The sequence below is a fragment of the Ciona robusta genome, chromosome 12 (genome assembly GCF_009617815.1).
Source record: "Ciona robusta chromosome 12, ASM961781v2".
NCBI classification, from domain to species: Eukaryota; Metazoa; Chordata; class Ascidiacea; order Phlebobranchia; family Cionidae; genus Ciona; species Ciona robusta.
In genome coordinates, this window is record NC_143246.1 from 62,716 (window position 1) to 87,716 (window position 25,001).

The 25,001-nt window shown below is 40.3% G+C and overlaps 6 protein-coding genes across 7 annotated transcripts; 2 read left to right on the plus strand and 4 right to left on the minus strand.

The window, feature by feature from the left end:
* The first annotated feature begins 2,847 nt into the window (after window positions 1–2,847).
* Window positions 2,848–4,914, plus strand: LOC149725996 (phosphatidylinositol N-acetylglucosaminyltransferase subunit Q-like). The gene is made up of 4 exons (XM_089890834.1): window positions 2,848–3,616; window positions 3,669–3,968; window positions 4,019–4,200; window positions 4,571–4,914. The coding sequence occupies exons 1-4, from the start codon at window positions 2,915–2,917 to the stop codon at window positions 4,848–4,850; spliced, it is 1,464 nt and encodes a 487-aa protein (XP_089746960.1). The 5' UTR covers window positions 2,848–2,914; the 3' UTR covers window positions 4,851–4,914.
* Window positions 4,807–15,214, minus strand: LOC149725997 (ER membrane protein complex subunit 1-like). Of its 2 annotated transcripts, XM_089890810.1 has the most exons (21): window positions 15,084–15,214; window positions 14,822–14,962; window positions 11,086–11,201; window positions 10,565–10,724; window positions 10,148–10,291; window positions 9,933–10,078; window positions 9,795–9,885; window positions 9,606–9,735; window positions 9,422–9,533; window positions 9,056–9,245; window positions 8,765–8,872; window positions 8,574–8,683; window positions 8,245–8,426; window positions 7,988–8,070; window positions 7,201–7,395; window positions 6,343–6,492; window positions 6,172–6,285; window positions 6,006–6,114; window positions 5,812–5,956; window positions 5,250–5,412; window positions 4,807–5,049 (listed from the first exon to the last, which is right to left on the minus strand). In XM_089890810.1, exons 1-21 carry the CDS (start codon window positions 15,180–15,182, stop codon window positions 4,903–4,905), a joined length of 2,835 nt encoding a protein of 944 aa, XP_089746936.1. In that variant the 5' UTR covers window positions 15,183–15,214; the 3' UTR covers window positions 4,807–4,902. The 2 variants fall into 2 exon arrangements, with proteins under 2 accessions (XP_089746936.1, XP_089746937.1); XM_089890811.1 differs by lacking the exons at window positions 11,086–11,201; window positions 15,084–15,214.
* Window positions 15,191–17,081, minus strand: LOC149725998 (protein ERGIC-53-like). The gene has a single exon (XM_089890833.1). The coding sequence runs from the start codon at window positions 16,992–16,994 to the stop codon at window positions 15,489–15,491; it is 1,506 nt and encodes a 501-aa protein (XP_089746959.1). The 5' UTR covers window positions 16,995–17,081; the 3' UTR covers window positions 15,191–15,488.
* Window positions 17,082–17,376: 295 nt separating this feature from the next.
* Window positions 17,377–18,379, plus strand: LOC149725999 (small ribosomal subunit protein eS8-like). The gene is made up of 3 exons (XM_089890863.1): window positions 17,377–17,711; window positions 17,986–18,121; window positions 18,179–18,379. Exons 1-3 carry the CDS (start codon window positions 17,377–17,379, stop codon window positions 18,332–18,334), a joined length of 627 nt encoding a protein of 208 aa, XP_089746989.1. The 3' UTR covers window positions 18,335–18,379.
* LOC149726000 (RCC1 and BTB domain-containing protein 1-like) lies at window positions 18,373–22,942 on the minus strand. The gene is made up of 12 exons (XM_089890830.1): window positions 22,745–22,942; window positions 22,226–22,376; window positions 21,822–22,018; window positions 21,679–21,771; window positions 21,458–21,598; window positions 21,274–21,396; window positions 20,891–20,974; window positions 20,720–20,821; window positions 20,518–20,669; window positions 19,150–19,301; window positions 18,799–18,929; window positions 18,373–18,750 (listed from the first exon to the last, which is right to left on the minus strand). Exons 1-12 carry the CDS (start codon window positions 22,940–22,942, stop codon window positions 18,610–18,612), a joined length of 1,665 nt encoding a protein of 554 aa, XP_089746956.1. The 3' UTR covers window positions 18,373–18,609.
* Window positions 22,943–22,981: 39 nt separating this feature from the next.
* On the minus strand, window positions 22,982–24,828 carry LOC149726001 (acylglycerol kinase, mitochondrial-like). Its single transcript, XM_089890845.1, has one exon. It carries the CDS (start codon window positions 24,347–24,349, stop codon window positions 23,045–23,047), a length of 1,305 nt encoding a protein of 434 aa, XP_089746971.1. The 5' UTR covers window positions 24,350–24,828; the 3' UTR covers window positions 22,982–23,044.
* Between the last annotated feature and the right edge of the window lie 173 nt (window positions 24,829–25,001).

The following is a 25,001-nucleotide window of genomic DNA, read 5'->3' on the forward strand; positions in this document are numbered from 1 at the left end:
GTCTTTGTTCTTTATCTGCAAAGTAAATATTATTATGTCGACAGTTTAAACCTTTTGATCACTGTGTAACATTTTATTTTTACTTCACGAAACACTTCGTTATACACAGTCAGTTGCATAACTTTTAATCAACAATAAGGTGCAACGATCCAGTACTCTCGTTTTATTGTTACTTTTTAATGTTTACTACCAGAACCGATGAGCCAAGTATAGTTAATAGCATTGGGGGGTAAGATGGATACCGTTAGCACATAATATCCAAATATTCAGATTCTATTGCACGCTGAAACAATTAACTACTGTCTATGGGAGTCAAGACAATATACGGTTTAATATTTTTTTATTGTTCAGTTTATAAAATAGAACGAAACCCTACCCTATATTATTAGAACTATAATAAATAAACAATGATAATACACAATACCTTTCGCTTTTCTTCGGCAGCTTTAATCGCGGACTTTTCTGCAACAATATAATCGTTTAAAGGGCCTAAACACACCCCAAATGTACTTCGCTTTAATCGATAGAGTGTGTTTTTCTAATTCCAACGACACCTTACTTGTTTTAATCGGTTCTGTATAACCAAAGATATTCCAGCTCAAACACCGTGAAATTCAAAAAACTGATTTGAAAGTTGCGTGGCGAAAAAAATTGAGAAGTGTACTACCCACGTGACAAACACGTAACAAAATTGTTGAAGCGTGGCCGCTCTCATTTAGAAAGGCGAGAGGCAGTGTTTTCAGCGAAAAACGAGAGAACAAAAAAAACGCAAAAAAGCACAAAAAAACGCAAGTTTCGCTTTTACGAATGAATCAGTCACGTGACTAGTACGTTCCTACGTCACAATCACGGAGCTCGTAGTAAAAAAAAGATAGCGCTAGAGATCACTGTTTGAGGACGAATATCTCCGCCTATACTGGACCAATTTTAATAAGCAAAGTATTTTTGGAATCAATAAAACGGTCGCTTTATGAATTTACTATAAAAAATAAAAGTGACGTGGGGTGTGTTTAGGCCCTTTAATATCGGTTTGTAATATTTTTACGTCATAATTACCTTCATTCTTCTTTCGTACCCACTTGATCCTCTATTACGTCACATACCATACCAGGTTTTAAAAAAATATTTTAAATCGGCTGTTGTTTGTAACAAATTAGAACTATGACGAAACAATGAACTTACGAAGTGTCATCACCACTTCGTGACGTCACATTATCGATGTTTCTAGAAAAGAACTTATGTACGTAATAATGCCAATTGTAATTTATACTTTACCAATTCTTTGATCTTTTTGCTTCGCGCTCATAGCGCAAATATAATTAGAATATACAAGTAATGTGCCTTGCGTCGACGCAAAACGCGCATGGGGCCCCATGAAAAAATCGCTAAACGCACGCGTAGAACAAACTGCATTGTGACGTCACACCACATGTGGACGAGCGATGACGTAATAATAACGCAAAATCTGTAAGCGAACAAAGCGATCGTGACGAAACAAATGCAGCGGTTGTGTGTAAAACGTCGCAAGTGGCGTATAATGTGACGTGATAAAGAATCGTCGCGATTACAAAATAAAGCGAAAATAAATAATATATAGTTTTATTGGCAAGGCACAAAACTGTGAAAAAATTGGGTAGAAATAATGATATGTAATATAAGAATTATTATTACGCGATAAAATAGTAATTATTGGTCACGTATATTTTATTTACAAATAACGTGATAAAAATACTTAACTCAAGTCTTGCATGAAACGCCTTCAACCAAACCCCTGGTGTCCAACTTCCATTTAAACTTTAACGGCTCGTGCTTGGATTTAATCACGTGGTGTATACGTCATTGGAAGGCGGGCAAACCGTGCAATACTTCGTCCAATCAGGGCGTGCCATGTTTATGACGTCACTTTAGACATTATGAAATACCAGCTGTTGATTGTTCAACGTCGAGCGTGTGCGACATCATTGTTACGTCACTATAACAAGATATTCAACCATATATTGAACATATTAATTAAGCAACTATTCATATATTCTATGACAAATCACAGATTATTAAAGGGCCTAAACACACCCCACGTCACTTTTATTTTTTATGGTAAATTCATAAAGCGACCGTTTTATTGATTCCAAAAATACTTTGCTTATTAAAATTGGTCCAGTATAGGCGGAGATATTCGTCCTCAAACAGTGATCTCTAGCGCTATCCTTTTTTTACTACGAGCTTCGTGATTGTGACGTAGGAACGTACTAGTCACGTGACTGATTCATTCATTAAAGCGAAACCTGCGTTTTTTTTGTGCTTTTTTGCGTTTTTTTAGTTCTCTCGTTTTTCGCTGAAAATACTGCCTCTCGCCTTTCTGAATGAGAGCGGCCACGCTTCAACAATTTTGTGACGTGTTTGTCACGTGGGTAGTACACTTCTCAATTTTTTTCGCCACGCAACTTTCAAATCAGTTTTTTGAATTTTACGGTGTTTGAGCTGGAATATCTTTGGTTATACAGAACCGATTAAAACAAGTAAGGTGTCGTTGGAATTAGAAAAACACACTCTATCGATTAAAGCGAAGTACATTTAGGGTGTGTTTAGGCCCTTTAATATTCCATTGTTTAAATGTTTTTCAACAAAATACTTCGGTTCATTACAAAGTTTATTCGCCAATATAATATTGAAATCGAGAAAGTCTACAAAGCATGTTTGGATTAAGTGTAACTTACTTAAGTATTTATGATCTTAAGTGTTTTTGTAATCAAACAAACATTGCATTGTGACTTTATTCATTACATTATGACGTAACACAACAATAGTTCCAGCCAATTACTTTTTTCTCACCTCTCTCATAATTACCCGCCTTTTCTTCTCTTGTGTTCGCATTCTCTCACTCGTTGTCCGTTGGTTGATAATGACGTCGTAGATAATGACGTCATTGTTCCTCCCCCTGTCGTGCTTTAATCACGAAAGTGGATATTTAGTCGGTCAGTTTGTTGAGGACAACAGTTGTTATTATGTTGTTGATGTAAAACACGACGCTTGTTTTCAAGATGGCGGCGCAGCTCACCATATTGGTTGCCTGGGAAAAGTTAACGTAACAAACCATAAAGATAAAATACAAATCCGCTTCGACGAAGATCACGTAGTTTGTAGTAGTCATAATGACGTCACAATAGTGGTTTATGACGTCGACAAGATAGCAACATCTGCAGAATTCTACAATCCTAATAGAACCAGGAAGTCAGGGTATTCCCCATACGACGTAGCTTCCGTTAAAACTTTATTTTCTGTTGTTTCAAATTTTCATACACTCCAAGATGGCGGCCACCCCAACACCATGCACCCAACCAAGCAAAATATTCAAGTATTTCTATTATTCAACACAATGTTATCTCACATTTGGAAACTATTTCATCCAATTATTTATTTGCTCCAACTTTCAAGCGTTGGTTCATTATTCCTTCATAAACTGAAAGTTGTTAAAAATCGGAACAAAACTCAAGCAATATCCTTGTTCGTTGACCTGCTGTTGGGACTCTTGTTTTATTTTATCGTTTCAAACAATTTAACTCCAATCTCCGACCAAAGTTTTACATTCGTTCCATCAGTTGATTATATTGGAATACAGGTTTGCTTGTTTAAAAATATTATGAAATATTTGAATAATTCCAATATATTAGGTTGAACATTTAATCCGATGGTTGATGGGAATTCCTATCGGGCTGAAACTAAATTCAAACCTCAATCAATTTCTTGGAAAGTTTTTCCTTCACCATGTTCGCTTGTGGTTGGAATACATCCACGTTTTGTCGGCTGCATTTTGGGACGAATCGCAACACAAGGATTTGCTTGAGTGGTTGTTACTTATATGTTGCGGAGGGTTTTCATTCGTCTTCGCTATTTTATCAGATCTGACGGCCATCTTATCATTCCATATATACTGTTTCTATGTCTACGCAACAAGAGTGTATGGTTTGCAGGTTTGTCCTTAAGTTTATGAAACTTCATATTTTACCGAACGTTTCCTCAGATGCACGGCATTATTTCACTCGGCCGATTATTCAGGGGATTGAAACGCAACCCTCTACGACAACGAATTGATTCTATGACACAACAATCGGAGCGATTATTCATTGGGACTTTGGTTTTCACAGCCCTATTGTTCTTACTACCAACAACTATGCTGTACTATGTTATATTTGCTGCACTAAGGTTTGTATCATGGGCGACTATCTTTTGGTAGACCAGGGTGATCTTGAGATCATATTGATTGGTGTCCCTGTTATCAATTAACATGTTACTATATTCCTCCAGATTATTTACATATGGTATCACGATGGATTCCAGGGCATGCATATCCATGTTTAACTTAATGCATTTATTGAAATCATAGACATCAAGCTTAACACAGGGGAGGCAGGGATAGTTGGACACACAATCCTGTGAAACAAATCCAACTTATTGGTTGTAATGTTTACTGATTAATGCAGTGTAGAAAATTCCGGGGTTGGCCTGCACACCCTGCCACCCCCGATTCGGCGCCTTTGATTATAATCTCATTCACAGCATTATGATGTCACAGGTTGGTCATAATGGCAATCCAGAACAACTTACTTTGGTTACGAAAACTTTTCGGTAACTTTCCATTGTACCTTGTGTATCGACGCGTGAGGTTTCCGGAGGAATTTCCAGGACGTGCCGTCTTTACCCAGACACAGCAAGGGTTCATACGACTAGTGGTTCACCCCTGCCCATATATGGTGGTGTTGCATCGTTGGGTCACACACACCATTCAACCAACAATCTCATTCAAACAACTTTTATTCTCCTTGGTTTACGGCAGTTTATTGAAATGGGTTTAATCTCGTGCCGCGACAATAACATTGAAAACATTGCTACACAACCAATAAATTATCATCTCCATGATTTCTTTAATTGTTTGATTTGCGACATTCTCCGAGCCACTAGGGCGGCGACAAACATCCCGATTAAAACGATGGAAATAAACATGTGATCGAAATCTTCCTTCAGTACGTCAAACATCTTGGAAGGTTGTATCCTCTGTGGGTGAGGGGTTAATATGGGGGTTAAACGTGGTTGGCAGCATAGTGAGGGTTGCCTTTATGAGGTTTAGGGTTCAAGGCTCGTCGCTGCTACCATTGTGGGCGTATGTGTCCTTGGGCAAGACACTTAGCAATTGCTCTAACCCGGTGGTAACTTATGCGAGCACAAGAATGGGAAGCGATATAACAAGAACTCACCGTGAAGAAAATGTCGATTCCTGTAACAAACACGAGACTTGTTGATTCAAGAGCAGCAGGGGAACTATAGATCCCGTTGATCTTCTCAACACTAAGATTGTACGACACGAATAACTCCGGGGGAATCGGGATCTCCGGCATGTACTGTATAAGCCCTTCCTCTCTGTGTATTAACAAGTATTGCGGTACTAAAACTGATCGGCGTATGTGTCCTTGGGCAAGATACTTAACGGACATTGTTCCAACCCAGCGGTCACTAATGGGTTGTCTAAATTATAAGTCCCATATAATAACAATGGTGGCAATAATACACGCCTGTAATGCGGTGTTGCGGGTCGAACAAAGGACTAAAATGGACTTTCTAAGTGTTGGGGTTCAATCCCACGTCCCTGACAAAGACTTCACCCATAAAAAATATAATTAAAAAAATATCTTTGAATACAGTTTCAAAAATCTAATTTATTAAAACATTAAATAGAATGGAATTAGCAGCAAACAACAGTGGTTACAATACATTCGAGGGTTAGGGGGTTCCTATCCTCATGCTCGCTGCCAAACTTACCTGTGACTTTCCTCCAGCACTAGTGGGCGACGAGGATCGAAGAATCGTCGTGGCAACCCGAACAATGCTCCTCGTTTCAAACCAAACAATATTTGTCGAGCAGTGATTGCTTTGTCGGTGTGTGAGACCCCCATGCATGATATACCTGGGGCAAAGTGGGACGGTGATACGATAACATGAGTTACATCAACTACCTGTAGGAAATATATACGATTGCTGCATCACCATGGGGTTTGCTTGTAGATGAAACGATGAAAAAGTTGTTTTGTTGTGTTGACTCTTGCCTTCATATAACTCAATTGACTGTAACAAAGTTTGATTGACAGGTTGTGTTTGATTGACAGGCAGTTAATAACTTACAGTTAACTCGGTTCTTCTAGCTTTGGTGTTCCAGTAAGAATAAATAATCCAGTTTTCTGAATGCACAATATGTACAGGACCAGATGCTTTCTTGTGGGTGTTTGTGTAAACAACCTGAGAACAATACGTTTAAACATGGTGGTTGCCACGTGTGAGACCCCACACCCCCACCTTCCCGGTCACGCCATCGAACACGATAAGAAGAAGGTTCGCTCGGTCAACCGTGTCATCCAAACTGCCCGCTACCATGGCAACCAGGTTGGGGTTCAAATATTTGAAGATCACGCTACGATCGGCTAAAGGTCGGCCAACCGAATCCACCTGCGGTTCAGTGGGTTAATTTACAAGAGAAACAACACACACACAATGTACAAGGGGTACAACACACACACACAATGTACAAGGGGTACAACATACACACAATGCACAAGGGGTACAACACACACACACAATGTACAAGGGGTACAACACACACACACAATGTACAAGGGGTACAACACACACACACAATGTACAAGGGGTACAACACACACACACAATGTACAAGGGGTACAACATACACACAATGCACAAGGGGTACAACACACACACACAATGTACAAGGGGTACAACACACACACACAATGTACAAGGGGTACAACACATACACACAATGTACAAGGGGTACAACACACACACACAATGTACAAGGGGTACAACATACACACACAATGTACAAGGGGTACAACACACATACACAATGTACAAGGGGTACAACATACACACACAATGTACAAGGGGTACAACACATACACACAATGTACAAGGGGTACAACACACACACACAATGTACAAGGGGTACAACACACATACACAATGTACAAGGGGTACAACACACACACACAATGTACAAGGGGTACAACACACACACACAATGTACAAGGGGTACAACACATACACACAATGTACAAGGGGTACAACACACACACACAATGTACAAGGGGTACAACATACACACACAATGTACAAGGGGTACAACACAAAACCAACCTTCTCGAGCATATTTTTCCCCAACATAGAAATAACATGATGCGTCGACGGGATTTTAAGTTTCCATGTTTGTTTGATTGTGATGTCATTATTAACAGCGTAACCAACAACCCAACCATCTATGACATCATAGAAGAAGAATTTCAATGATGTCATCGATCCTCCATTAGTGGGGGGGAACAATGTAAGGGAGTCCTGTGGGTGAAGTTGGGGGTTTACAATGTGGGTGAAGTTGGGGGTTTACAATGTGGGTGAAGTTGGGGGTTTACAATGTGGGTGAAGTTGGGGGTGGGTGGGGGTTACAATGTGGGTGAAGTTGGGGGTGGGTGGGGTTACAATGTGGGTGAAGTTGGGGGTGGGTGGGGTTACAATGTGGGTGAAGTTGGGGGTTACAATGTGGGTAAAGTTGGGGGTGGGTGAAGTTTGGGGTTACAATGTGGGTGAAGTTGGGGGTTACAATGTGGGTGAAGTTGGGGGTTTACAATGTGGGTGAAGTTGGGGGTTTACAATGTGGGTGAAGTTGGGGGTTACAATGTGGGTAAAGTTGGGGGTGGGTGGGGTTACAATGTGGGTGAAGTTTGGGGTTACAATGTGGGTGAAGTTGGGGTTACAATGTGGGTGAAGTTGGGGGTTTACAATGTGGGTGAAGTTGGGGGTGGGTGGGGTTACAATGTGGCTGAAGTTGGGGGTGGGTGGGGGTTACAATGTGGGTGAAGTTGGGAGTGGGTGGGGTTACAATGTGGGTGAAGTTGGGGGTGGGTATAACAAGGTATTTAACATTACTCACATCTTGATGAAGAAACAATAAATGGCGGAGATGTTCCACGTCCGGTGTCGGAAGGATCATCGTTTGTTTGATCAGTTTAAGCGCTGGAGGGTGGCTAACATTAGTATGTGTATACAATGTACTTGCTAATGTATCAATAAATTACTATGCAGCAAACAATATACATTATAATGTGGTCTATTATCCTGAAAAGTGAAATGTTGGAATTAAATAAACAATTCACAAAACACTGCGATATACTTGTCGTCCGAACTTACCCGGGCGTTCGTTAAAATCTCCGGTTATCGGGTTAAAGGTGACCAATACAGGCTGCGCGAGTTGGTTGGAGGCTAATGCCAACAGCGCCACCAGTGGTGGATGGGGGAAGTGGGCTGTGGTACGAAGCACATAGAAATCATATTTCCACTTCAAACTACGATCCAAACCAACGATGAAATGTCTGCCGAAAATATTCTTTATGATGTCACAATCAGTGATACAAGATATCTATGTTACGCATATAGTTCGCATTATTGGTTAACGGAAACAAACTAAGACTTGTATATAGAATCTCACTACAAACGTTCATTATGACATCACAACCCACCTCCACACGATGTCTCCAGTAAGACTGTCGATTCCAAACACGACCCCTGACCTTGTTACCACGACGATCATCTTGTGTAACGAAAAGGGATCTCGCGTCAAACCTTCAATCTGGGAGTTGTTGACACGGGGGTTTCATACACCTCGTGCCAGCTTAACCACAATTATAATTAATAACACCAACACACAAACCTGTATAAGCGGATCTCTCGTCTTATGTTTAAACAAAGTTCCCGCCTCAATTTCTTTTAATGTTTGCCACACCCAAGAAACGAGTTGTTGGGATTGGGCTTTAATTCTCTGGATAAATTTAATTTAATTATTCATTGTATATGTTGTTGTTATCTGCTGTATACCGTGGATTATTAACAACCTTTTTAGAGTGTGGGGATACCGTTATACAATTCTGGATAAATTTCTTGCTTGAATACCGAATACAAAGAATGTCCCATCTTACCCCACCCTACCATACATAACCCTCACCTTAACAAACATATCGGCCACGACGTTTCTCTCTGCCCCGCCCCCATCAAACTCCAGCCCTGCCCCCGAGAGAGGAAGATCTATCATCACAACCCCAACAACCTCGGCAAGGGATTCTTGTCTTCTCCACACCTCACGGTTTGGGTTCACAACCAACGCAAGCGAACCATCCTCACATTGTAGTATTAACCTATATATATATGTTTGTGTGGGGTTATGCAGGGGCAATGGGGTAGCATGGGTCCATTGTACTTGGTCAATCGAGATATGAAAGGGGTGTTCAGAAGGAAAAATGGGGGTTTATTACCTTGAACCATTGTATATGGCTTGGTATTTATGGGTAAATATATTTAAATAAAAACGAACCTGAAACCGAGTGGTGTCGATCGTTTAAGAAACATATTGATAAAGATTTTGTCAACTTTTCCACCCTTGTTGTTTAAATTGAAACGAATCATCGAAGTTTCATCGGTTAAACCTGGGGTCCATTATCACATCACAATTAACCATTATTAAATCACAATCAACCATTATTACATCACAAAACAACCTGTCTTTGCATCAATAGCAATTGTCTTTAACTCCGATCCATTGTTTGTCGTAACAAACAAAAAAGTTTCCGAACTCAAACACTTAAACTGAACATCGAATAAATTGGGGAATGTTTTTCTCCAAGTTATCTGAGCATAGAAACTATAATAATAAACATAGACAACATATATAAACATAGAAATCTTACTTTAATCCCGGCATCCCCCACCTCCATAAACACAACATTACCCCCCTCATATTGGAGCACAAACCAACCCTCGAGTGACGAAACTTCATCGCTGGGTGAATACGTTAATAACTTCGACATTAATGTTAACACACTTACTCGTTAATTGAAATCAACTTTTCAACTTCGTGAATTCCAACTTCATCCAACCTTAGTGTAGCTTTAGTGACACCTAGTGTCAGATCCACCAAATATAATGAACCATCGTCGAGATAAACCAGTTGGTTCATCTCCAATATAATCACCTGTTAACAAAATCAAATTGATTTCATTTTGCTGCCATTGTGTAATGCCCTGCCCCACAAACAACCCACTTGTGCGACGCCCCCGCCCCACCCATCAGCTACAACAACTTCACGAGATGATTCGATGTTTGCCCCGTCCACGATTGTTGCCGATAGTTTCGTTGGTTTGGCTTCCAGGACAATAATGTTTCCCGTCGTTGTGTCAATACTTATCTATGTTGAATATATTAGATATCTATGTTGATTATATTAGATGTCTATGTTGATTATATTAGATGTCTATGTTGATTTTATTAGATATCTATGTTGATTATATTAGATATCTATGTTGAATATATTAGATGTCTATGTTGATTATATTAGATGTCTATGTTGATTATATTAGATATCTATGTTGATTATATTAGATGTCTATGTTGATTATATTAGATATCTATGTTGAATATATTAGATATCTATGTTGATTATATTAGATATCTATGTTACCTTCTTATCTGTAGCAACATCTAGTGTTAACGTTTCCCCACGAGGATTGTTGCTCAACATTGCCATCGTGTGGACACCATTGTCCGATACAGCCACTAATAAATTCCCCACGTTATAATTTCGTTCAACCATCATAAATGAAGTGATTGATATATTGGATCTGGTAAAATAATTCAATGTATTCAAAACCCACAACAGTGTTATTATCCCCGCCCCATTATGACATCACACCCCCATTATGACAACACACCCCCCATTATGACATCACACCCCCCATTATGACATCACACCCCTCATTATGACATCACATCCCCATTATGACATCACACCCCTCATTATAACATCACACCCCCCATTATGACATCACACTAGCCATTATGACATCACATCCCCCATTATGACATCACACCACCCATTATGACATCACACCACCGTTATGACATCACACCTCCCATTATGACATCACATCCCCATTATGACATCACACCCCTCATTATGACAACACACCACCATTAACTTACGCTGCCCCAACCACAGCCTCCCACTTCAACAATCCAGTGTTCGATTCCCACAACCTAGCTACACCACTAGATGTCACTGTTAACAATCCTTCCTTTGTGTGTTTGATCCCGACAAACTGAAACAACAAACTATGTGTTGGTACACACACTATACGTTGGTACACACACTATACGTTGGTACACACACTATATGTTGGTACACACACTATACGTTGGTACACACACTATGTGTTGGTACACACACTATATGTTGGTACACACACTATACCTCGGTACACACACTATACGTTGGTACACACACTATACGTCGGTACACACACTATACGTTGGTACACACACTATATGTTGGTACACACACTATACGTTGGTACACACACTATACGTCGGTACACACACTATACGTTCGTACACAGTACACACACTATATGTTGGTACACACACTATACGTCGGTACACACACTATATGTTGGTACACACACTATATGTTGGTACACACACTATATGTTGGTACACACACTATGTGTTGGTACACACACTATATGTTGGTACACACACTATACGTCGGTACAAACACTATATGTTGGTACACACACTATATGTTGGTACACACACTATACGTTGGTACACACACTATATGTTGGTACACACACTATATGTTGGTACACACACTATATGTTGGTACACACACTATGTGTTGGTACACACACTATACGTCGGTACACACACTATACGTCGGTACACACACTATATGTTGGTACACACACTATGTGTTGGTACACACACTATACGTCGGTACACACACTATATGTCGGTACACACACTATACGTTGGTACACACACTATACGTTCGTACACACACTATATGTTGGTACACACACTATATGTTGGTACACACACTATATGTTGGTACACACACTATATGTTGGTACACACACTATATGTTGGTACACACACTATACGTTGGTACACACACTATACGTTGGTACACACACTATACGTTGGTACACACACTATACGTTCGTACACACACTATACGTCGGTACACACACTATACGTTGGTACACACACTATGTGTTGGTACACACACTATACGTTGGTACACACACTATATGTTGGTACACACACTATATGTTGGTACACACACTATACGTTCGTACACACACTATACGTTGGTACACACACTATACGTTCGTACACACACTATACGTTGGTACACACACTATACGTTGGTACACACACTATATGTTGGTACACACACTATATGTTGGTACACACACTATACGTTCGTACACACACTATACGTTGGTACACACACTATACGTTCGTACACACACTATACGTCGGTACACACACTATACGTTGGTACACACACTATGTGTTGGTACACACACTATACGTTGGTACACACACTATATGTTGGTACACACACTATATGTTGGTACACACACTATACGTTCGTACACACACTATACGTTGGTACACACACTATACGTTCGTACACACACTATACGTTGGTACACACACTATACGTTGGTACACACACTATATGTTGGTACACACACTATACGTTGGTACACACACTATACGTTGGTACACACACTATATGTTGGTACACACACTATATGTTGGTACACACACTATATGTTGGTACACACACTATATGTTGGTACACACACTATATGTTGGTACACACACTATACGTCGGTACACACACTATATGTTCGTACACACACTATATGTTGGTACACACACTATATGTTGGTACACACACTATATGTTCGTACACACACTATACGTCGGTACACACACTATATGTTGGTACACACACTATATGTTGGTACACACACTATACGTTGGTACACACACTATATGTTGGTACACACACTATACGTTGCACACTATGTGTTGGTACACACACTATATGTTGGTACACACACTATACGTTGGTACACACACTATGTGTTGGTACACACACTATGTGTTGGTACACACACTATGTGTCGGTACACACACTATACGTTGGTACACACACTATACGTTGGTACACACTATACGTTGGTACACACACTATACGTTCGTACACACACTATACGTTGGTACACACACTATGTGTTGGTACACACACTATACGTCGGTACACACACTATACGTCGGTACACACACTATACGTCGGTACACACACTATATGTTGGTACACACACTATACGTTCGTACACACACTATATGTTGGTACACACACTATGTGTTGGTACACACACTATGTGTCGGTACACACACTATACGTTGGTACACACACTATATGTTGGTACACACACTATACGTTCGTACACACACTATACGTTGGTACACACACTATGTGTTGGTACACACACTATACGTCGGTACACACACTATACGTCGGTACACACACTATGTGTTGGTACACACACTATATGTTGGTACACACACTATATGTTGGTACACACACTATATGTTGGTACACACACTATACGTTGGTACACACACTATACGTCGGTACACACACTATATGTTGGTACACACACTATATGTTGGTACACACACTATACGTTGGTACACACACTATACGTCGGTACACACACTATATGTTGGTACACACACTATACGTTCGTACACACACTATACGTTGGTACACACACTATATGTTGGTACACACACTATATGTTGGTACACACACTATATGTTGGTACACACACTATGTGTTGGTACACACACTATGTGTTGGTACACACACTATACGTTCGTACACACACTATATGTTGGTACACACACTATATGTTGGTACACACACTATACCTCGGTACACACACTATACGTCGGTACACACACTATATGTTGGTACACACACTATACGTTCGTACACACACTATACGTTGGTACACACACTATATGTTGGTACACACACTATACGTTGGTACACACACTATATGTTGGTACACACACTATACGTTGGTACACACACTATATGTTGGTACACACACTATATGTTGGTACACACACTATATGTTGGTACACACACTATATGTTGGTACACACACTATATGTTGGTACACACACTATATGTTGGTACACACACTATACGTTCGTACACACACTATACGTTGGTACACACACTATATGTTGGTACACACACTATACGTTGGTACACACACTATACGTTGGTACACACACTATATGTTGGTACACACACTATACGTTGGTACACACACTATATGTTGGTACACACACTATATGTTGGTACACACACTATATGTTGGTACACACACTATATGTTGGTACACACACTATATGTTGGTACACACACTATATGTTGGTACACACACTATACGTCGGTACACACACTATATGTTGGTACACACACTATACGTTCGTACACACACTATATGTTGGTACACACACTATGTGTTGGTACACACACTATACGTTGGTACACACACTATATGTTGGTACACACACTATATGTTGGTACACACACTATATGTTCGTACACACACTATACGTTGGTACACACACTATACGTTGGTACACACACTATACGTTGGTACACACACTATATGTTGGTACACACACTATATGTTCGTACACACACTATACGTTGGTACACACACTATACGTTGGTACACACACTATACGTTCGTACACACACTATACGTTGGTACACACACTATATGTTGGTACACACACTATATGTTCGTACACACACTATGTGCGTCATTACCTTTCCCTCTGCTTCCCCGAGAATCTTCCTCCATACAATTTCCCCGGTCTTCGAATTCAAACAAGCGAGTGCGTTCAAGCGCGAAGCAACGAACAGATATTTGGTGACGGACATCGAACTTTCAAACTCAACATGATCAGCCTGGTGAACAACAACCTTCGATTGGTATTTTATCTTTTTTTTTAAGTTTTCTTCAATTTATTAAACAATCCACAATGATTGATTGTCCATTATGACATCACAACATTCATTATTCACTCACATTTCCCACAAATTCTTTCTTCCAATCATATTTTCCGATTTCATCGTCATGCAAACCATGTACGTAACATAGAAATAATATATAAACTAAAACTTTCATCTCCTAACTTTCTGCAAAGTTTTGAACAAAATTTATTTCTTGCCGATGATTTGAACCAAAACATAAAGTACATTTCAAAAACACAATTCTAAAAAAACATAAATTTCACCAAAAAGACTTATTCCACTGGCAACACTGATGCTTAACAAATATTTTGCTTCATTTTCATTTCACAGAAAACTCACTCAATAAATAAAATGAAACCATAAAATTTGAAACTACGAACATGAAAAATAATTTCACCAAACCTATTGCACCAACACCAACCAATATTTCCGCACTATTTAAATCAACATAGAAATAACATTAAAAGAATTTCTTTGCGGCGTCTTCACGAGATTGTTTAACGGAATGATAAATAATAATGATGGCAACTTGAGCGATGGCAACCAACAACACCAACCCGATGGAAACACAAGATGGGGGGTCAGGTTGTGGGCACGACAAGCGGGGTGGAGTCGATACTTTCGATTGAAGACTCACAATGTTACTTTGAAGCATTTCAAGTCGATCTTTCAAGTCGTTCATATCTTGTTTCGACTCATAAGCACCACCTACTGGACGTTCTGCAGCCATCCGCGTGACACTGTCCGACAAGGAAACACTTGTAGTTTTGATAAAGGTTAACTGGTTATTCAAACTTTCAATCTTGTCGTAGATTTGTCGTTGAAAGTTCATGAGGTTGTCGACTTGGTGTGACTTGGCGACATCAACTACATCCTGACCTCCGGTGGTTCCGAGCCCATCCAACTTACTGACGATGAAATCTTGCTTTCCTTGCACGGTGGACAACACTGTCACTAAATGGTTGATTTGCTTCTTGATTTGTTCCTGAACTTCAAACACAGCTTTTAACTCCTTGCTGCTTCCTCCTTCAAACAAATCATCCACGCTTCCTTGTTGCTTCGCTTGCTCCGGATGTTGCTCTAAATATTCTTCTTGTTTCTTTTGGAACTCCTGTAGATTCCTCTCGTACTCCTCCTCCAACCTCCTCCTCTCCTCCTCCCTCTCCTTCTCCTCCTCACTCTCACTTTCGACCTCTGTGACGTTGACGTTGCCACCAGCGTGGCGACTCCACACCATGAACTTTAGCACGTCGTGATCGTCCGCTAGCCCCCCGGTGGCTGCCGTCACACCAAAGTAATAATTCTTGGGGATGACAACTCCTTCAACTTTCAAACAAACCTCGAATTCTTCGACGCTTGTCGCCCCAGAATCCACCAACACAGTGAGCGTTTGCCCCGTGTACGTCACCCTCACTTTAACGGGGTACGGACGGTTACGGAAATCTCTCAAACAACCCCCAGCCTTCTGTTCAAATCCATCCGTTGCATGATTATACGACAAAGTACCATCGTTCATGATCGCCGACACGTACGGGTTGTTGTGCTGGTTGTCGTTGTCGAACGAATCAAAGAATATTCCGACCCCTTTCCACATATCCATATACCCAAACACTGGTCCTATCTGCGCAGGCGTTTCAACCAACCACACGACCAATCCATCAGCACCAAGTTTGCCGCGACCTTGGATGCGGAAATGAACATCGAGCTGCCAATCATCGTAGGGGAAAGGATAGTTTGACCAAACCGCGCCCGTCTTTGCCCTTAATGAAGGAACGATACGAACTTGTTCATCTCCTGGCACAGCGTCACCCGTGTGGTTCCAGAAAGGGATCGTTCCATCAGTTTGCGATAAAGCTGGTCCTTTGAAACTATATTTATATTCATATCTTAAAGTAGAATTCCCGTCTTGGCAGTTAATGCCGCCAAACAACAAAAACAGTGAAAAATACAATAAAATGCTGATCATTTTTATCAATCTTCAGTTACTAACTAATAGTGAAAACGCGGCTTCTAAACAAACCGCTTTTTGCCGAACACGCGATTGCTGACTCAACCTACGCATGCATGATACAGCAATTCATGAAACTTGTAAAACAAGTTTTGAAAAAAATATAAAAACGGCAAATAATAAAATAAATTTTTTGTAAAGTACACATTAACACCAAAGCTTATAAAATCGGTTATTTAATTTGCAAAATATTAAATTTTCTACGAGAAAAAAAATAAACCGGGGACCAATAAAATAATTATTCTTTCAGTTTTCGCTGTAGCGACAATAATATCACCCACAATGCATCGCGTAGAATCGACGATCTTTTTAGTTTTTCACCCGAAGTGAAGATTAGAGGATGGGGATTTCTCAAGATTCGTGGCATAAGAGGCGGGCTACTGGCGGTAAAAGGCCGCAACCGCGTAAGAAGCGAAAGTTCGAACTTGGTCGGCCAGCAGCGAACACGAAGATTGGTGCAAGGAGAGTCCATCTGGTTCGCACACGTGGTGGCAACACCAAGTTTCGCGGCCTCAGGTTGGACACCGGTAACTTTTCCTGGGGTTCTGAAGCATGCGCGAGAAAAACCCGAATCATCGACGTAATGTACAACGCAAGCAACAACGAACTTCTCCGAACCAAAACCTTGGTAAAGAACGCCATCATCCAAATTGATAGCACACCCTTTCGCCAATGGTGAGTGTAATGTTGAGATCTTTTATTGTAGGATTACTTTTATTCATAGTGTGTTTTAACAACTGTAGTTTCTTGCTGGTAATTTCCTTTCTTTATTGTTTTGGTGCTAGTGAAGAATTTCTCCCCCCCCCCCTAACTTATTTACTAACCCCTGAGTTCGGGGGTTAGTGGTAAGCAAATAAGGTGGGGGAAAACTCTTCACTAGCACCGTTGTGTTTATTGATCTATTATGATCACTATCGTATTATAGATATAAACATTACCCCTCACCCAGGTATGAGGCTCACTACACCGTACCCCTCGGCCGCAAGAAGTCGGCCAAGTTAACGGAAGCCGAGGATGAAATTATGAACCGCAAGCGTTCCAAGAAGACGCAGAAGAAATACGAGGAACGCAAGAAAGAACCGAAGGTATGGTTGGTTTGGTGAAAATTTAGGTTCATGGTAACGACATATTTGTTCCACAAGGTTGCCCAAGCATTGGAGGAACAATTCAACCAGGGTCGGATACTTGCGTGCATTTCATCACGACCCGGCCAAAGTGGTCGATGCGATGGTTATATCTTGGAGGGAAAGGAACTCGAGTTCTACCAACGCAAGATTAAAGCGAGAAAGGGAAAGTAAACGTCTCGCTAATCATGTTCAAATAAAAATATAAAGAAAACAGAAGTTGTGTTTTTAATATAACATGCTTGATGTAGCTTTGTATGTAACAAAAGAACAAAGTGATAAAACATTAAAATAAGTAGTAGTTTCACAACATTTAGTTTAGTTATCATTGGAAGAATATATTTCATAGTGATAGGACATAAATAAATTGAAAGTTTTATGCAATTATAATTTTCAAATACATTAAAATAAAGAACAACTTTAAATAATAATACTGCTGAGTTAAATATTCAACGTTTAAAAGCCCCATGCTTGGACGCTTCCAACACCAACTCGTACAAAACTTCTTTGTCCAATAATTTAAAGCTTTCGGTTTGTACGACTTTGGTCATGTGGTTTAAACAGAACTGGAAGCAAAAATCTTGAAGTTCCTGCAAACGTAACGTTTAATATTAAGTTGTTGCAACCGATGGAATCACCTTCGCATTATACTTGATGGCTGCAGCGTACAACAGAGCTGCATTTTCAACAACAATGCTTTCTTTGATCAATTTCTGACATTGATGTTTCAATCCATTCTCACAATATGATGTTGCAAGGTCCAACAAACCTGTGACATAGAGGTTACGGGTTCAATGCTTGTCACTGCTACCACCATTGTTGACGTATATGTGTCTATGTAAGAATTGCTCCAACCAAGTGGTCACTAATGAGTTGTTTAAATTATGGTAAAAAAAGTACTGTTGTTGCCCCGTCATGCGAGAATAAATAAGTTGAAACAGAACATCCGTGTTATAACCTGCCATGTGAGGATAAATAAGTTAACGAACCAATAATATCTTCGGTCGGCAACTCTACTTGATCTGTATACAACCAACGGAGGAAAGAATAAACAACGGGGTAATTATAACCAGTGATTTCAATAACGTCTTGATTGTTTTCATCCCAATGCGACTGAAACATTCGCTTGAAGTATTCGCACCTACAACATAAGTACATAATGTATAGCAACTACAACACACATGTATAATGTATAGCAACTACAACACACATGTATAATGTATGGCAACTACAACACACATGTATAATGTATGACAACTACAACACACATGTATAATGTATGGCAACTACAACACACATGTATAATGTATGGCAACTACAACACACATGTATAATGTATGGCAACTACAACACACATGTATAATGTATAGCAACTACAACGCACATGTATAATGTATGGCAACTACAACACACATGTATACACATGTATAATGTATGGCAACTACAACACACATGTATAATGTATAGCAACTACAACACACATGTATAATGTATGGCAACTACAACACACATGTATAATGTATGACAACTACAACACACATGTATAATGTATGGCAACTACAACACACATGTATAATGTATGGCAACTACAACACACATGTATAATGTATGGCAACTACAACACACATGTATAATGTATAGCAACTACAACGCACATGTATAATGTATGGCAACTACAACACACATGTATAATGTATGGCAACTACAACACACATGTATAATGTATGGCAACTACAACACACATGTATAATGTATAGCAACTACGACACACATGTATAATGTATGGCAACTACGACACACATGTATAATGTATGGCAACTACAACACACATGTATAATGTATGGCAACTACAACACACATGTATAATGTATAGCAACTACAACACACATGTATAATGTATAGCAACTACAACACACATGTATAACGTATAGCAACTACAACACACATGTATAATGTATGGCAACTACAACACACATGTATAATGTATAGCAACTACAACACACATGTATAATGTATGGCAACTACAACACACATGTATAATGTATGGCAACTACAACACACATGTATAATGTATAGCAACTACAACACACATGTATAATGTATAGCAACTACAACACACATGTATAATGTATGGCAACTACAACACACATGTATAATGTATAGCAACTACAACACACATGTATAATGTATGGCAACTACAACACACATGCATAATGTATGGCAACTACAACACACATGTATAATGTATAGCAACTACAACACACATGTATAATGTATAGCAACACACATGTATAATGTATGGCAACTACAGCACACATGTATAATGTATGGCAACTACAACAAAAACACACAATTACCTTATTTTAAGAATTGATTTATGAACCAATATATGCTTCCCTTCGACCAAAATTTTAAGATCTGCCGAAGTTTCGTCGTTGAATGCACGCGACACGCTCTGCTGCACAGATGGTTCCACTTCGCTGGTTACGATCATCGCTCTCCAACTAACCTATGACATCATCAAGATGTGACATCATCAACCTATGACATCATACTTACAGGAGGCGAACTGAACCCGGCAAACACAGCGTTTAAATCGGTGAAGTTTGTTGGCTTCGGTTCCGGGGTCGCTTGCTGACGGAGTTGGCCCCACATGTATATCTGTATGGTACATAAGTTATATTTAATGTACAATAACAAACTTACATACCCGAATACAACCAAACTTACATGCCCACTTTGGTTCCTTGCAGCAGATGAATGTGAATAATGTGTGGCAGCCAAACACACCACCCTTCCTATGCGTGTGGCTACCTATATGTTATGTATGGTTAGTTGGTACCTAACATGGGTATGCAAGGTATGCGTGTACACCCCAGTAATCATGAACACCAAGTAGAAATGCATCAACAATTTAATATTTCACAAACATGTCTAAAAAAAACACAATGATCAGCCATTTCCAAATGAAATCCAATAATATAACATCAAGCAAATAATTTAAATAAAGTTATGGAAAACATCTGAAACTTTAAAGATGTTCGTTTATCGCTGGGCATAAAATTCCAAAACTGATAAATGCTCCACCTATGTACATACAACCACACAAACACCTGCAGTGGGGTGCACGTATTGGCTTTGTTGCCAGACCCAAGTTGTCCGTAACTGTTGGCGCCCCATCCAAATACAACTCCATTATCGGTGAGTGCGAGGGCATGTGCATATCCGCACACCACCTGTGTGTATAAAACATAGGGAACCTCATTGATTGATGACACCATATTAACCCAAACTCACCTGAGCGATAACGACCCCCTGCAACGCTGCTACTCTGCATGGGTTGGTTTGGTTGACGTTATTCCCCACACCAAGTTGTCCGTTACCATTGTATCCCCATGAATACACCTCTCCGCTGTCAGTAACGCACAACGATGTTGTCTGTGGTTGGTTAAGTATATAACAAGGCAGCGATCATGGTTTTAACATTTGCCCATCAACATCTATAGAGGTAACGTTACCTGGCCACATGTGATGTCAATGATTCTTTTATTACCGATACAAGCCGTTACTTTACGAGGGGATCCTTGGTTCGCTGTCGAGCCCGATCCGATCTGTGAAAGTTTGTTAAGTTCCAATGTTGAGTCCCACCCCCCCAACCCACCTGCCCACAGTTGTTGTAACCCCAAGTGTAAACCTCACCCTCAGTGGTTAGTGCCATCGAGTGGTGACTCCCACAAGCAATCTGAACGACTTTGTTTGAAATATTTCGCGACAATAACGAGGGGGAAGTCCCAGGTGAAGTTCCCCCGTTACCCAACTGCATATAACTGTTGTGACCCCAACTATATACACCTCCATCTGTAACATGGAGATCATGATTGTTAAAATACAGTTACACTCATAGTTGTCAAACATAGGGAACCGCATTGATTAATGTGGTGAATGCAATATACTTTGGCTCTGTTGTTTGTACAGACACTGAACGGGTAAAATCTGGTTTAAACTTGGTGTTGAAACATAATGTCGCGTCAAACAGGTAAACCCACATTATACACCCAACCCCACCTTGCGTCAACACCAACACATGCGGACCGCTCCCCGCACTCAACGATATTATCTTCTGTCCGCTAAAACTTTCCAACAACCGAGGTTCCAGGGAGGACGAATTATCTCCAACGCCCAAACAACCGCTGGTGTTCGTACCAAGACTGTAAACCTGGGGGTAACGTTGGGGTGTTAGGGGCAAAACCTGGGGGTAACGTTGGGGTGTTAGGGGCAAAACCTGGGGGTAACGTTGGGGTGTTAGGAGCAAACCTGGGGGTAACGTTGGGGTGTTATGGCCAAATCTGTGGGGTAACGTTGGGGTGTTAGGCGCAAACCTGGGGGTAACGTTGGGGTGTTAGGGGCAAACCTGGGGCGTAACGTTGGGGTGTTAGGGCCAAACCTGGGGGGTAACGTTGGGGTGGAACAGCAACCCAAGAATTTTCTACAAGTTAGATTTGTTTCACAGGATTGTGACGAAGCTTCAACCCCAAGATCCATAAGGTAGCTTTGCCCACCAAGATATTTAAATAACTTTCCCACCTTCTCATCAAGTGTTGTGAAAATAACCTCAGTTGCCGATTGTCCGAATGTAAAAACAAGGTTGATCTTTTCAAGCAAACATGGCGGCAATAAACTTAACAGAGGCCACATGTTGTGCATGAATATGTTCCTTCCAGGTGGTTTATCATGTATAGTTGTTGTTGTTGTTGTTGTTGTTGGTGTTGGTATATTATTCATGGTATTACTTGCATAGCTCTCTTTTACTTACATTTATCATCTAATAAACAAACCATAAAATTAATTTAGTTTAATTTCAAATTAATAATTATTGTTGTTAATTTATTGCATGTTTGCGCCGTAAATTATTGACAGGCACTTTGGGATAATAGTTGCGTTGCACGTGAACGCCTCAAACTGTTCGTTGTCAATTGTAAACCATTCGTCTTCAATTTTGTTGGGAATTATTTGAAACGCGCTGCAAAATACTTCCTGTGCGGGGTCGACGGGTAGATGTTTTCCCCCCACAAAACGTGACGCTCCGTGTTTAACAAACTCAAGCAAATTAAATTTGTCGCTTTCTATGATAACATGAGCACTCGCTGTTTCACGATCTTCATGCAGGTCATGTGAGTTCACTGAAGCGTTAAACTCCAAGGTCCGGTGGGATTTCATCGGTTCGTCGAACCTAACGACCCCCGTGTCGTCTTGCCCCGTGCCATCTTTCCCTTCTTGTTCCGCACCACCGCTCACAAACCACGACGGCAACAACGAACCAAAAACTTTCCAGATAATGTTCCCAAAATCCACGTTTTGCCCCATGGGTATAATCGGAGTCGTCTCTACTTTGTCGTGAATCAACGTTGGTTCGTTGTAAGCGAGTTGGAATTGTTTTGGGGTTTGGATTTTACTTTTCAATGCAGATATGAAGTACGCCATGTGTCGTTTAATGGGACCAAAGTACCAATACTTGGGTTCCTTGTGGAAGGCGTCTCTGTACGACCCCCAAGCAAAGTCAGTCAAGGCAAACGTTTGTTTCCCAACATCAGATTTAACCTCAAGCGCGTCAACGTATCGAGTGTTTGAATCCAATATATGGTTCGTGCAACTAATTATCCACTTGGCTTGCGAGTTGAAACTGTTTGGAAACGACAATCGTTGACAAACCGTGTTCAATGCACCAAGTGGTATAATACCCAACGGAATATTCACCCATCGCGAATGATCTTTCCTCCTTAGCAACCCTGTGACGACCTCGTTCACCGTCCCATCTCCCCCCGCTGCCACCACCATGTCCGTTCCGTCAAGATCCAATTCCTCCATCAGGGACTTCCCCTCCCCCTCGTACTCAAGTTGAAACACCTTGACCTCGCAACCCGACAGTTGGAGCAGCGGAGACGCGTTCTTTTTGAAAAGTTTTCCAGCTTTTCCGTGTTTTGCCGCTGGGTTAAGTACAAGCACGATACGCTTGGGGGAATGAAGATGGTTCATCGGTTGCTTGCCGCGATGAAATACTTCCCGACACTTCTGGAGTCGAAATTGATAATCAGTGAATTTGGTGTGAAGCCATCTTCCCCCAAAGCCAACGACGATGAATCCAAAAATTGATTTCTTGGGATTATTTTTTATGTTTGTCAAAATTTTCATTTTTTGTTAATTCCTGGTAAAGGAAAATAAAAAAGATTAAAAAAAGGCATCGAATGATATTATGGTCGTTCAAATAAACAACAAATCCACGTAATTGCAAGATCAGAAATCATGGAAAAGCGAAAATATTTCAAAGATTAAATAAATGTTCAAGATTTTTCTGGTAGTTTCCCGCTTCCGTATTGTGCGTCATTGACGGCTCCTCTGTTACGTAATGTTTGTCGAACTTGTGCGAAACAAGACACCCCGGTAACAATGGTCAACCCGATAAGAATGCTTGTGACCGAGATATGAAATCTCTTCATTAAAACTTCTTTATTATTTTTCCAAAACATCATTCTTGCATCAAATATATCTCAAACCTACAGAATTGTTGCTGAAATAACACAAAAAAAGATATTTATCGAGAATTAAACAACATCAATGGTTTCTAAATCACGAAACTTATAAAACGCGATTGAATAAACAGCCGTCCTGATGATTGTTACGTCATAAGTGCAATGCATGCAACTCGCGAACAACATGTGACGTCATACTATCATTCTGACAAAATCCAGTGTTTCCGAAACAAAGTTGGAAACTATGTTAATAGAAATCATACGCGGAAATAACTTTAATTGGACGACTGAGTGTTCATATAAACGCAGGAAGA

What these genes read in the sequence shown, in the direction of transcription:
- LOC149725996 (XM_089890834.1), top strand. Translation starts at nt 2,915, where the DNA reads ATGACGTCATTGTTCCTCCCCCTGTCGTGCTTTAATCACGAAAGTGGA. An exon ending in CAAGAGTGTATGGTTTGCAG is followed by an intron (nt 3,969 to 4,018) that starts GTTTGTCCTTAA and finishes ACGTTTCCTCAG; the next exon opens with ATGCACGGCATTATTTCACT. An exon ending in GTTATATTTGCTGCACTAAG is followed by an intron (nt 4,201 to 4,570) that starts GTTTGTATCATG and finishes ATGATGTCACAG; the next exon opens with GTTGGTCATAATGGCAATCC.
- LOC149725997 (XM_089890810.1), bottom strand. Translation starts at nt 15,182, where the DNA reads ATGAAAGTTTTAGTTTATATATTATTTCTATGTTACGTACATGGTTTG. An exon ending in CGAGAGATCCGCTTATACAG is followed by an intron (nt 8,684 to 8,764) that starts GTTTGTGTGTTG and finishes AACAACTCCCAG; the next exon opens with ATTGAAGGTTTGACGCGAGA. An exon ending in ACTGGAGACATCGTGTGGAG is followed by an intron (nt 8,427 to 8,573) that starts GTGGGTTGTGAT and finishes TATTTTCGGCAG; the next exon opens with ACATTTCATCGTTGGTTTGG.
- LOC149725998 (XM_089890833.1), bottom strand. Translation starts at nt 16,994, where the DNA reads ATGATCAGCATTTTATTGTATTTTTCACTGTTTTTGTTGTTTGGCGGC.
- LOC149725999 (XM_089890863.1), top strand. Translation starts at nt 17,377, where the DNA reads ATGGGGATTTCTCAAGATTCGTGGCATAAGAGGCGGGCTACTGGCGGT. An exon ending in AGCACACCCTTTCGCCAATG is followed by an intron (nt 17,712 to 17,985) that starts GTGAGTGTAATG and finishes CCCCTCACCCAG; the next exon opens with GTATGAGGCTCACTACACCG. An exon ending in AACGCAAGAAAGAACCGAAG is followed by an intron (nt 18,122 to 18,178) that starts GTATGGTTGGTT and finishes TTGTTCCACAAG; the next exon opens with GTTGCCCAAGCATTGGAGGA.
- LOC149726000 (XM_089890830.1), bottom strand. Translation starts at nt 22,942, where the DNA reads ATGAATAATATACCAACACCAACAACAACAACAACAACAACAACTATA. An exon ending in TGTGTTGGTGTTGACGCAAG is followed by an intron (nt 22,019 to 22,225) that starts GTGGGGTTGGGT and finishes TCCATGTTACAG; the next exon opens with ATGGAGGTGTATATAGTTGG. An exon ending in CCATCAAGTATAATGCGAAG is followed by an intron (nt 18,751 to 18,798) that starts GTGATTCCATCG and finishes TTACGTTTGCAG; the next exon opens with GAACTTCAAGATTTTTGCTT.
- LOC149726001 (XM_089890845.1), bottom strand. Translation starts at nt 24,349, where the DNA reads ATGAAAATTTTGACAAACATAAAAAATAATCCCAAGAAATCAATTTTT.